General features: G+C 40.0%; 1 protein-coding gene across 3 annotated transcripts in view; it reads left to right on the forward strand.

The window, feature by feature from the left end:
- LOC124721743 overlaps positions 1-14,356 on the forward strand; it is an 855,569-nt gene that overhangs the window by 472,845 nt on the left and 368,368 nt on the right. For all 3 annotated transcript variants that reach the window (XM_047246845.1, XM_047246844.1, XM_047246846.1), the window contains one exon: positions 8,836-8,966. In XM_047246845.1, coding sequence (XP_047102801.1) covers positions 8,836-8,966 — 131 coding nt within the window. The remainder of the gene's footprint in view (positions 1-8,835; positions 8,967-14,356) is intronic.

Genomic DNA, 14,356 nt, shown 5'->3' on the forward strand with positions numbered 1-14,356 from the left:
GAAAGTATCACTGACCATAAAGCTTTTAAAGAATCAATTTAATTATTTGTTCTTTTCCATGACATCATAGAATGAGAACAATAAAATTATTGTGTAATATTATAATTCACAGTATTAAAACAAACTTCATTAACATAACTGAGCAAACTCATTAAAAATATTAATTAATAATTTAATATGTCAGGTGATAATGAAAATGCTATTCACAGAGATTTTCATGTGTTCAGATTCCAGAATTGGTCCAGAAAGCAGCTGCCTCATTAGCTTGTTATTTGCTGTAACCAAGTTGTCTTAAGGTGCACAGTTCATCCAACTTTCTGCATATTAGCAATTGGGGTGGATCTTGCAGTTTGTCACATTCAAAGAGTTCATCACTACACATTTAGCCTCATTCCTCCAAATTTTGTTTAGTCCAGAATATGCCCACTATTATACGATTCAGGACATTCCATGTCGTATAAGGGAGTTTGAAACACCATCCCCCCTAGAAAATTCCTCGTGCTCTGTGGTTGTTCAATTATTTATCAGTCTTCTGACTGGTTTGATGTGGCCTGCCACAAATTCCTTTCCTGTATCAACCTTTTCATCTCAGAGTAGCAGCTGCAACCTATGTTCTCAACTATTTGCTGGATATACAGGGTGTTACAAAAAGTTACGGCCAAACTTTCAGGAAACATTCCTCACACACAAGAAAAGAAAATATGTTATGTGGACATGTGTCCGGAAACGCTTACTTTCCATGTTAGAGCTCATTTTATTACTTCTCTTCAAATCACATAAATCATGGAATGGAAACACACAGCAACAGAACGTACCAGCGTGACTTCAAACGCTTAGTTACATGAAATATTCAAAATGTCCTCCGTTAGCGAGGATACATGCATCCACCCTCCGTCTCATGGAATCCCTGATGCGCTGATGCAGCCCTGGAGAATGGCGTATTGTATCACAGCCGTCCACAATACGAGCATGAAGAGTCTCTACATTTGGTACCGGGGTTGCGTAGACAAGAGCTTACAAATGCCCCCATAAATGAAAGTCAAGAGGGTTGAGGTCAGGAGAAAGTGGAGGCCATGGAATTGGTCCGCCTCTACCAATCCATCGTTCACCGAATCTGTTGTTGAGAAGCGTACGAACACTTCGACTGAAATGTGCAGGAGCTCCATCATGCATGAACCACATGTTGTGTTGTACTTGTAAAGGCACATGTTCTAGCAGCACAGGTCGAGTATCCCGTATGAAATCATGATAACGTGCTCCATTTAGCGTAGGTGGAAGAACATGGGGCCCAATCAAGACATCACCAACAATGCCTGCCCAAACGTTTGCAGAAAATCTGTGTTGATGACGTGATTGCACAATTGCGTGCGGATTCTCGTCAGCCCACACATGTTGATTGTGAAAATTTACAATTTAGTCGCATTGGAATGAAGCCTCATCCGTAAAGAGAACATTTGCACTGAAATGAGGATTGACACATTGTTGGATGAACCATTCACAGAAGTGTACCCGTGGAGTCCAATCAGCTGCTGATAGTGCCTGCACACGCTGTACATGGTACGGAAACAACTGGTTCTCCCGTAGCACTCTCCATACAGTGACGTGGTCAACGTTACCTTGTACAGCAGCAACTTCTCTGACGCTGACATTAGGGTTCCCATCAACTGCATGAAGAATTGCCTCGTCCATTGCAGGTGTCCTCACCATTCTACATCTTCCCCAGTCGCGAGTCATAGACTGGAATGTTCCGTGCTCCCTAAGACGCCGATCAATTGCTTCGAACGTCTTCCTGTCGGGACACCTTCGTTCTGGGAATCTGTCTCGATACAAATGTACCACGCCACAGCTATTTCCCCGTGCTAATCCATACATCAAATGGACATCTGCCAACTCCGCATTTGTAAACATTGCACTGACTGCAAAACCACGTTCGTGATGAACACTAACCTGTTGATGCTACGTACTGATGTTCTTGATGCTAGTACTGTAGAGCATTGAGTCGCATGTCAACACAAGCACCGAAGTCTACATTACCTTCCTTCAGTTGGGCCAACTGGCAGTGAATCGAGGAAGTACAGTACATACTGACGAAACTAAAATGAGCACTAACATGGAAATTAAGCGTTTCCGGACCCATGTCCACATAACATATTTTCTTTATTTGTGTGTGAGGAATGTTTCCTGAAAGTCTGGCCGTACCTTTTTGTAACACCCTGTATTCCAGTCTCTGCCTTCCTCTACAGTTTTTACCGTCTACAGTTCCCTCTAGTACCATGGAAGTTATTCCCTGATGTCTTAACGGATTTCCTGTCATCCTGCCCCTTCTTCTTGTCAGTGTTTTCCACATATTCCTTCCCCTCACCAATTCTGCAGAGAACCAACTCATTCCTTACCTTATTGGTCTACCTAATTTTCAACATTCTTCTGTAGCACTGCATCTCAAAGGCTTTGATTTTCTCCTGTACCAATTTTCCCACAGTCTATGTCTCACTACCATACAGTGCTGTGCTCCAAAGGTACATTGTTCCCTCAAATGAAGACCTATGTTTGATACTAGCAGACCTCTTATGGCCAGGAATGCCATATTTGCCAATGCTGGTCTGTTTTTTTTTGTGTCCTCCATGCTCGGTCTGTTGTGGGTTATTTTTCTACCTAGGTAGCAGATTTTCTTAACTTCAGCTACTTTGTGATCCCTAGTTCTGATGTTAAGTCTCTCACTGTTCTCATTTCTGCTCCTTCTCATTATTTTAATCTTTTTTTGATTTACTCTCAATCCGTATTCTGTATTCATTAGACTGTTCATTCTGTTAAACACGTCCTGTATTACTTCTTCACTTTCACTAAGGGTAGCAGTGTCATCGGTGAATCTTATCATTGATTTCCTTTCACCCTGAATTTTAATCCCACTCTTGAAAGTTTGTTTATTTTCCTCATTGCTTCTTCTACGTGTAGGTTGAACAGTAGAGGTGAAAGACTACATCCCTGCCTTACACCCGTTTTAATCTGAGAACTTAATTCTTGGTCTCCCACTCTTATTGTTCTCTCCTCTCTTAGTTCTTGTACGTATTGTATAGTACACGTCTTTCCCTAAAGCTTACCACAATTTCTCTCAGAATTTCAAACATCTTGCACCATTTTAGATTGTCAAATGCCTTTTGCGGGTCAAGAAGTCCAATGACCATGTCTCAAATTGTATTCAGTCTTGCTTCCTTTATCAGCTAAGTGTCAGACCTGCCTCTCTGGTGCATTTACCTTTCCTACAGCCAAACTGATTGTCATTTAACGGATTCTCAGTTTTCCTTTTCATTCTTCTGTTTAGAATTGTTTAGTAGATGATAACAAAATTACTTTTGTTAATTATAAAAAGCTTTTTCTTGATTTCAGTCTCACTGGCTTTGTTATTATGGCCAAATGTAGGGTGTGTGGCATCTGTGTTTTGCTTTTGTTTTTCAGCATCTGCAGCTGTTCTTGTCCTTACTTTTGGGGAAGCTGTATCTATAACCTGATAGATCTAATTTGCAGGGATAGGGCAAAGACATCCTGTAATGGTATGTCCTGTCTCATTCAGGACAACATCTACTTATTCTGCATAAGCAGAGCTTTGCCTGATGGAGACTGCATATTTTATGGCAGAAAAGCACAAAGACAAAGCGGACATTTATGAGGGACTGTCTATTGTGCTCATCGTCTGCAAGTGACTAATTTGACTCCCAGATATTTCAAATTAGTGCAGTGTGAGAGGCAATATCCATTCTATGTTAAATTAAGTTCTCTCTTTGACTTCGTGGTGTGCAAATGGAAAGCCAAAACTTGTGTTCAATTTTTTATTTTTCTAGCGTTGGCCTTTAGATGATTATAATTGAAATAAATAGCTAAGTTCCTGTGTGCTGCCATTAGTTTCTTTTCTGCCCCCCTTCAAAAGTTGTGTCCTGAATGGTGATGGCTGTGTCATCTGCATAGATAAGGGAATGAGTGTCCAGTTCAATTGGCTGGTCATTGGCATATATGTTAAACAGCAATGGGTTGAGAACATTTCCTTACAGAAGGCCATTTTTCTGCATCCACTATCAACTCCTTTTTCTTGGCAGGGATAACAAAGAATTGCCTATTTTATAATTAGCACTGGATGAATTGTGCCATTCTGTAAGCCTTCATTGTGTTGTTTACTTTTGTTGTCAATTATGACTGACTGTATACTTTTGTTATCAGTTTCTTATGATTGATTATATTATATGCTGCTGTGAGATCTGTGTTAAGCCTCGCCTGTGATCCGCTTTCATTCATAGAAATCTTCTGTATGGTGCATGAGGTTCAGGATTTGACCTTAGCAGGACTTGCTGGGATGGAAGCGTGCTTGTTCTGTAATAATCACTTGATCCGCATATATCAACGTGCATTAAGAAACAGTCTAATACTTCACAAAGTTGACATAAAAAAGAGGTGGGCCTGAAGCTTTTTTGATCTGTTGTGTCCTATCCAGGCCTTGGCATTGCAGTAATTTCACTCTCCTCCAGATCTTAGGGATTTGCATTTTAAGAATGCATTTGTTCATCATAGGTAGTAACCTTTCTCAATTTAAGAATCCAGACATTTTCATTTGCTCAGGATGCAGGTCATCAAGTCCTGCAGCTTTACTTTCAACACTGACTCAATAATATCATCCAGTTCCTTAATTGTAAAAGGGATCCTGAAATGGTTTTCCTCATTGGTGTATCAAAGGATCAATTACAACATACAGGGTGTTTCAAAAATAACCGGTATATTTGAAACGGCAATAAAAACTAAATGAGCAGCGATAGAAATACACCGTTTGTGGCAATATGCTTGGGACAACAGTACATTTTCAGGCAGACAAACTTTCGAAATTACGGTAGTTACAATTTTCAACAACATATGGCGCTGCGGTCTGGGAAACTCTATAGCACGATATTTTCCACATATCCACCATGCGTAGCAATAATATGGCGTAGTCTCTGAATGAAATTACCCGAAACCTTTGACAACGTGTCTGGCGGAATGGCTTCACATGCAGATGAGATGTACTGCTTCAGCTGTTCAATTGTTTCTGGATTCTGGCAGTACACCTGGTCTTTCAAGTGTCCCCACAGAAAGAAGTCACAGGGGTTCATGTCTGGCGAATAGGGAGGCCAATCCACGCTGCCTCCTGTATGTTTCGGATAGCCCAAAGCAATCACACGATCATCGAAATATTCATTCAGGAAATTAAAGACGTCGGCCGTGTGATGTGGCCGGGCACCATCTTGCATAAACCACGAGGTGTTCGCAGTGTTGTCTAAGGCAGTTTGTACCGCCACAAATTCACGAAGAATGTCCAGATAGCGTGATGCAGTAATCGTTTCGGATCTGAAAAATGGGCCAATGATTCCTTTGGAAGAAATGGCGGCCCAGACCAGTACTTTTTTGAGGATGCAGGGACGATGGGACTGCAACATGGGGCTTTTCGGTTCCCCATATGCGCCAGTTCTGTTTATTGACGAAGCCGTCAAGGTAAAAATAAGTTTCGTCAGTAAACCAAATGCTGCCCACATGCATATCGCCGTCATCAATCCTGTGCACTATATCGTTAGCGAATGTCTCTCATGCAGCAATGGTAGCGGCGCTGAGGGGTTGCCGCGTTTGAATTTTGTATGGATAGAGGTGTAAACTCGGGCGCTTGAGACGATACGTGGACGTTGGCGTCATTTGGACCGCAGCTGCAACATGGCGAACGGAAACCCGAGGCCTCTGTTGGATCACCTGCTGCACTAGCTGCGCGTTGCCCTCTGTGGTTGCCATACGCGGTCGCCCTACCTTTCCAGCACGTTCATCCATCACGTTCCCAGTCCGTTGAAATTTTTCAAACAGATCCTTTATTGTATCGCTTTTCGGTCCTTTGGTTACATTAAACCTCCATTGAAAACTTCGTCTTGTTGCAACAAAACTGTGTTCTAGGCGGTGGAATTCCAACACCAGAAAAATCCTCTGTTCTAAGGAATAAACCATGTTGTCTACAGCACACTTGCACGTTGTGAACAGCACACGCTTACAGCAGAAAGACGACGTACAGAATGGCGCACCCACAGACTGCATTGTCTTCTATATCTTTCACATCACTTGCAGCGCCATCTGTTGTTGAAAATTGTAACTACTGTAATTTCGAAAGTTTGTCTGCCTGAAAATGTACTGTTGTCCCAAGCATATTGCAACAAACGGTGTATTTATATCGCTGCTCGTTTAGTTTTTATTGCCGTTTCAAATATACCGGTCATTTTTGAAACACCCTGTATGTCAAAATGATTAAGAAAGGAAAGAAAATATTTCTGCTTAGCGTATGTGATAGAAAGCAGATTGTATATTGTTAGTGTGGTCAGCACCAATCATTTATATCTGTGGATGGAAGTGTGGTGTATAAATCAATAAAATTCTCTTAATATTGTACAATATGCTGTTGACTAGATTGTTCACAAAAAGGAGTTAGTGGATGGGAAAGACCTGCTGTGATTCAGTAGCCATCTTGGAAAATAAAAGAGCTTCATCACATGTGTAAGGGATGTCTTGTTAACTAAACAAAAGCTGGGTGGAACTGGAATGAGTGTAAACTTGCACCCTTAATGATAACACTGTTCAACCTTCTTTAAGGTTTGTCTTCCAATCTGCACACAAATGTGAAACGGCAGATATGGTGGTAAATAATCATGGAATAGAAAATAAATTAACATAACTCAATTGAGAGAAGGCAATTGTACCAAGTGGGGCACACATCCAGATCAGTATAGTTTATGTGAAGGAACTTACTCCATTTGTGAACCACGAAGCTTTCCAGTTGATTGGAAAAAGGCTCAGGTCATTCACATTATCAAGAAGGGGCATTGGCAGATGCATATAATTTTCAGTCTATATTGTTGGCATCAAACTATTGTAGAATTATGGAACATTTTATGCTCTCATATTATGACCTCTTTGGATAACAAAAACTTCCTTTGTAGGAATCAATGTGAATTCTACAGACTGTGATATTTTGGTATACAACTCACGCTGAGGTGACAGGGCTCAGACTGTTGCTGTATTTCTGACTTCTGGAATATTGTCAAATCACAAGGCTTACCAACAGCAATATCCTGAATGCACCACATGAATGTAGGAAGTACAAAGGGGGAAATGTAGTGATATCTAAAATACTCCCCATAACTCATCCAAAGGTGGCTTGCAGAATTGAAATAGGAACGCAGAGTCCATTATGTCGGGGACTCTACACTTAAATCAATTATGATTATGTCCTACTACTCATACAGATGATACTGAATGTACTGAATAAATAGTTTAATCAATAAACACAATAATGGCAGGGCTGATGTCCAATCTGGTGGTTATTTTTGACAATTTAGACAAGTACTGATTTAATTATCAGTTTGTACAGACATGGAAAGTACGATAAACACACACAATTAAAGTTGTGTGAATTAAAATGGTTTGCAATTTTATCAGGTATTTGTGTAAAATATTTGTGAATATGGAGAGATAATTGTCATCTAATGATGGAATGCTGGACATTATGGGTTGATAGTGTGTAAAGTAAGGAGTCAAAGCTGGCAGATGCATTTTGAGTGGATGCTGCATGTAGGGGGGGGGGAGGGGGGGGGGACGACACCTGGCCATGTTGGTGATTTTTATATATATATATATATAATTTTGTTTGCTAAATATCTTGTACACTAACACTACCTGTTTGCCCCCAAAATTATCTGCGCTCTAGTGTTGATTGTATTTACTTTTTCCTTGGCATGTTTTGATGTTTACACTGTAAAAACAGGAAATAGGATTTTCTTAATTCTATTAATTCTGAGGGAGCTTGTGTTGTGATGAAAAATGTTTACATGCTTTTCAGTCTTAGTTTATATATCTTCTTGCACATATTGAAAATGCTAAAATTGCCTTAGTCACAATGACTTCATGGTGTCACTTTGTTGTGGCAACTGAACTGGCCTGTGAACTTTATATAGTTATGGGCCTCTGTATGTAATTGTTATACTCATTCAACTTTTTTGTTTATGACTGCCAAGCTATAATTTGGATTGAGAAAGCAAATTATAAATCTTAATACTTAGGCTAATGTTTCAGAAATATTGGAAACTTGTTTCCTGAGTTTTGAATTACTGTTAGAGAGGATTTGAAATTCATCTGTTTGTTACTGGTACACTGGTCTGTTTTATATCCAGTTTCAGCCATTGGACAATGTTCCAATGTTTATTTCTTAATGATTTCACACTTTTATCATGACTGAAGAGATTATGAATGTGGGCAACTCGGAACACTAGACTAATGAAAGCTATTATTATATACTGAAAGAAATTGACATAGGAAAGAATATTACAAAATGCTGAAAAACTTGTATTATAAAATAGGATTTTGGTTATAAAAGATTATGTGATACCAAGCTGATTAATTTCTGACCAAAATCGGACAGGAAAATACAGGATGGAATACTACAGTATGAAACAGAATGCTCACCACATAGAGCAGGCATTGAGTGGCAGAGAGGCCCCTTGAAGGAAGACTGTTTGATGCTATCAATTTAGTGTGTTTAGTCTATATCTGATGAAGGTAGCTGATGATGTCAAGCAGTCTTCTTTCAGTGTGCTTGTCTAGCAGCAATCTATTCTGATTTGTAGTGTTAAATAATTACTGAGTAGTATTTTATATTTTCTCTCTCTCTTCCCCATCTCCTTACTTGTTTTAAATGCTAAGCAGGCAAATAAAATTATGTGACAATCGTATTAACTATTGAATACTTAGTTGTTGAACAGAAAAATAAATACTTTCACTTTCTTCATTCAGGTGTGGAACATGAGGTAAAGTGCTTGCGTAAGTGGGTTCGAGAAATGGAAGGTCATTTGGAACCGCTTGACTTCAGAGTTGTACAAAGGTGGTCCCACCTAGAAATTGAAGAGAAGGCACGCCAGCTGTCGGTAAGTGCTGTGTTTTGGATGTATGTCTCTGAAATAATTTTTTATTTCGCATAAGCCTGATAGAATGTTCAGATAAATGTGGATTCAGAACTGTGTGGATGCTGAACTGTTTTTAAAGTAAAATAATTGAAACAATATTACTTCAGTGCCTCCTTTTAATGTGAGGATAATGTCAAACAAACTGACATATTGCCTAGTAGTTAAACTTCCAGAGATTCCTGTATTCTCCATAAACGTAAAGGTAATTTGCAGTGGAATAGTGTGCATTAAAGGGGCACAAATATGTCATTGTTGCTTCGCATGCATAGGTATTACTTTAAAATACCCTACATGTGAGCCCTGGGTGGTGTTAAGCAAGCAACATCATTGACTGCTAGACAATCTTTTTGATCTCCTAGCACAAAACATCACTATGGCTCATAATGTCAACAACAGTTCTTTTAAGGACCAAGGACCTAGATGTTTTGGAACCAGTACTAGAATTTTACAGATTAACATATAGCGTATAAGCAGATCTAAATGCCTATATTTATCAAAAGTGCCTGCAAAATAATGTTGATGTGATCGCTATCCAAGAAACACCTGTAAATGATAAAGACCGACTTTAGACAAGAAGTAAAATACCAGGATACGATCTCCTTGGCGCAATATACCATCCACCCTAGGAGATTGCCACATGCGTATGCACCACAATAGAGAATGCTTTCTTAATCTCAACAGGAACCTCTGACGATATCCACAGAGTTGTTATAAAAAATGGAGTTTTACATATTATAAACATCTACAAATCTCCAGCAGTCCAGTGGCCACTTCAGGTCCTTCACACACAACCCCACCCAGCTATTTACATGGGTGATTTCAACAGCCATCATGAGCAATGGAAGTACAACTCCAATAATCTCATGGAAGAGCTATAATTTCATGGGCTGAAACACAATCTCACCCTTATTTTTGATGCCAAGGACTGATCTACATTTAGGCCAGTTGCGTGGAGGAAAGAGCACAATTGTGACCTATATGTTTTGTATCTTCAGACGATAACCTCCAACCCCTAGCATCCACATGCAGAGTTCTGTCTAACATCCCACACAGTCAGCACTGGCCAGTAATAATCTCTGTTATGTAATTTGGTAGGTGGAAATCAAACAAAATGCAACAATCACCTCATAAGACTGAATACAGTTGATGCATGCGTCATCTCAACATCTAAATCATCAGTTTCCTGACCTTGTGTCATACAAGTGAAATGAGAACCATGATGGCAGAATCTTGACATCATACCCATATTCAATGGCTTTTCAAGGCATTAAATCACATAAATCTCCAGGTTTTTTTTGGTATACACCTGGAATTTTTTCTGCGTGATGGCAAACATGCTAAAACATGAGGAATCCAGTTTTTCTCCAACATTTGCAAACAGGATCCATTCCATGACATACGAAACAGATGAAGATCATTGATTTCTTAAATCCAGGTAAATGCAACAGCATCCTGTTGCCCTTCAGAGTATAATGTACAAATTACTTCAGAGGCTACTGTATAAGAGAATACTTATCGAGATACTTCAAAAGATCCCTGTTATACATGCTGGATTCTGATTAAACTGTAGTTGTATGGATAAAGTACATTGACTGACAACCTACATAGAAGCTGGATTCGAGGAACAACTAAAGACTTCTGCTGTATTTATTGATCTGTCTGCAGCTTCGATGCTGTGTGTAGGCATGGTGTTGTCCATCAGTTGTTCTATGTAATACCCTGCAGAAGAATAGCACAACTTCTGAACAATGTGTTGATTGACAGAGTGTTTAAAGTAATTACAGGCAATACCGTTAGTTAGCAGAAGACCCTAAAAAATGGCCTACCTATAGGCTCAAATATAGTGCTGCTACTATTTAGCTTTTACACTGAAGCACCAAAGAAACTTGCGTAGGCACGCATATTCAAATACAGGGATATGTAAACAGGCAGAATGTGGTGCTGTGGTCAGCAACACCTTAATAAGACAACAAGTGTCTGGCGTAGTTGTTAGATCAGTTATTGCTGCTACAATGGCAGGTTATCAAGATCTAAGTGAGTTTGAATGGGGTGTTATAGTCGGCGCATGAGTGGTGGGACACAGCATCTCAGAGTTAACGATGAAGTGGGGATTATCCTGTATGACCATTCCACAAGTGTACCATGAAAATCAGGAATCCGATAAAACATCAAATCTCCGACATAGCTGCAGCTGAAAAAAGATCCTGCAAGAACGGGACCAATGACAACTGAAGAGAGTTGTTCATTGTCACAGAAGTGCAACCCTATCACAAATTGCTGCATATCTCAATGGTGGGCCATCAACAAGTGTCATTGCGTGAATCATCTAATGAAACACCATGAATATGGGCTTTTGGAGCCTAAGGGACATTCGTGTACCTTGATGACCGCATGACACACAGCTTTATGCCTCACCTGTGACCATCATCACTGACAAGCTGTTAACGGCTGGAAATATGTTGCCTGTTCGGATGAGTCTAGTTTCGAATTGTATTGAGTGGATGGACATGTACGGGTATGGAGACAACTTCATGAATCCATGGACCCTGCGTGCCACCAGGGGACTGTTCAAGATGATGGATGTTCTGTAATGGTATGGAGTGTGCGCAGTTGGAGTGATATGGGACCCCTGATATGTCTAGATATGACTGTGACAGGTGGCACATACGTAAGCATCCTGTTTAATCATCTGCATCCATTCATGTCCATTGTGCATTCCAATGGACTTAGGCAATTCCAGAAAGACAGTGCAATATCCCACATGTCCAGAATTGCTACAGAGTGGCCCCAGGAGCACTATTCTGAGTTTAAACACTTCCACTGGCTATCAAGCTCCTCAGACATTGACATTATTGAGCATGTCTGGGATGCCTTGCAAAGTGGTGTTCAGAAGAGATCTCCACCCCTTCATACTCTTGCAGATTTATGGACAGCCCTGCAGGATTCATGGTGTCAATTCCCTCCAGCACTACTTCAGACATTGATTGAGTCCATGCCATGTCATGTTGCAGCATTTCTGCGTGCTCGCGGGTGCCCTACACGATATTAAGGCAGGTGTACTAGTTTCTTTGGCTCCTCAGTGCATATTGAAGATAGGCTGGCCACTCAGTCCAGGAAGTTTGGTTGTGCCTCACTGAAGATACATTAACAAAAGACCGAAGTGTAATGGGACAATATTTTTGTAAACGGGGAACCTCAGCTAAACCCTAATAAAACTGAATCCACTTGGCTTCCATCTGAGCAACACCCTAGCCAACCTTGAACTAGATATACTTTTCGAAGGTAATTGCCTGGTCCATAATTAATATCTGTAGTACCTTGGAGTTTTACTTGGCAGAAAGCTGTCATGTAAACAACATCTAGCAAAGACAGAGCTAAATTGATGTCGAGAAATGCCAAAAATTATTTGATACAACATGAGGTCCTGCAGCTTTGACCTTATGATCATGTGCTCCTGGCCCTGTCTACTCAGCAGCAGACTATTACAGCCTGGTCTGGATAAACAGCAGCCACATGAGACTGATAGATATGCAACTAAATCAAACAATGCAGATTGTTACTGACACAATCGTGTCCACTCCAGTATTCTGGCTACCTGCTGTGAGCCACATTCAATCACCTAACCTGGAAAGAAATAATATCCTTCTGAAGAAACTTAAGAAAATGTGCGAGAACCAGCAGCTGCCAATTAATGAGGACTTTCTGCACCAGGTGCCCCCTCTCAGAACTGTAAGGAACCCGGTAGGCTATGACTTCAATCTCCATGAAACACGGATGGAAGAATGCCATAAAATTCTCTGCCAGAGTTCCATAGCTTTCTTGAAGCCAACAACAAACCATGGGAACTTCATCAGCCCTGGAGGACATGAAGTACACTCAGAATATCCGAACTAACCATGTCGGATGCAGTGACCTTCTGTACAGATATGGAAAGACTATCAGTGCAGAGTGCACCTGTGGCTTCCCAAAAAAGACTGTCAGACATTTTGTCGATGAGTGTCCTCAAAATTTGGACCCTGGATACCATCTGTAGTTCTTGGACACTTCGTCTAATGTAATTAATAATATGTCTAAGTTTGTAAATTGTGTACGTATTTTATTTGTATTTCAGAAGTGATGTGTAATTGCCATATGATGATTAATAATAATATAATAATCCCCGTGGAGGCCCGGGAAAAGAATAGGCCTCTGGTATGTTCTGCCAGTCGTAAAAGGCGACGAAAAGAACAAACCACTAATAGGGCTAACCCCCCTTTTAGTGTGATTAGTTGGTTCAGGACAGAACTAAAGAAGCCTCAGACAAGCGCCGTCATGGTCAGGGACGACGCTTGAACCCTATGCCTGCCCACAATGGTAACGACACTGCTAGCCAACTGGAAAAGGATTTAAATCCAAATAGAGGTGTTTTGCAGGATTTGCTTCCTGCGACCACCCTAGAAGGAAAACAAAGACAGAGGATGAGATGGTCAGATGAAGTTAATCGACACCTCATGTTCTGTTATTACCAAGCAACAAACCTAGGAACCAACACAACTGGATACCGATCACAAGTATACACAACATTTATTACCAGATACCCAGAATTAAAATTTTTAACAGAACAACGACTAGCTGATCAGATCTGTGTAATAATCAAAAATAACAGGATACCCCAGTCAGAATTAGAAAACATCAAACAACAAGTACAACAGATACTGGAACAAAATAATGTGCAATCAGAAGAAGAAGAAAATACAGTAATGGACTCAAACATCCCAGAGCAAACAAACAAAGAACAACACCCATCAATTAAACAATCAGAAGAAAATGAAATCTTAAGACAGCCACCAGAACAAGCACAAGTAGAACACGAAGTAACACACATGTTAGATATAGAAGAAAAATTTCAGCTGACATTTATAGAATACAAAGACACAAATACAGACATTAGACCATTCTTGCATAGACCGCCAAGTAACCCACAAGTCGAAACAACAATAAAAACTATCAACACAATCATACACAACAAAATAAATGAAAACACAACTATGGAAGAGTTACAACTACTTGTTTATATAGGAGCACTCACTACACTAAATATACATACTAGGCAGAGATCAGAACCAACCAACACACAGAAGAAACCCACAAAACCAGCATGGCAACACAGGCTACAGATCAGAATAGAAAAACTGAGAAAGGACATTGGACAGCTAACACAATTTATAAGAAATGAAATGTCAGAAAAAAAACGAAAAAGGTTAGGTAAAATCTCACAACACGAAGCGATAGAGCAATTAGATGAAAATAACAGAAATTACAAGCATTGGCCAAACGACTTAGAAGATACAAAAAAAGTGAAAATAGAAGGA

The sequence above is a fragment of the Schistocerca piceifrons genome, chromosome X (assembly GCF_021461385.2).
Source record: "Schistocerca piceifrons isolate TAMUIC-IGC-003096 chromosome X, iqSchPice1.1, whole genome shotgun sequence".
Classification (NCBI taxonomy): Eukaryota; Metazoa; Arthropoda; class Insecta; order Orthoptera; family Acrididae; genus Schistocerca; species Schistocerca piceifrons.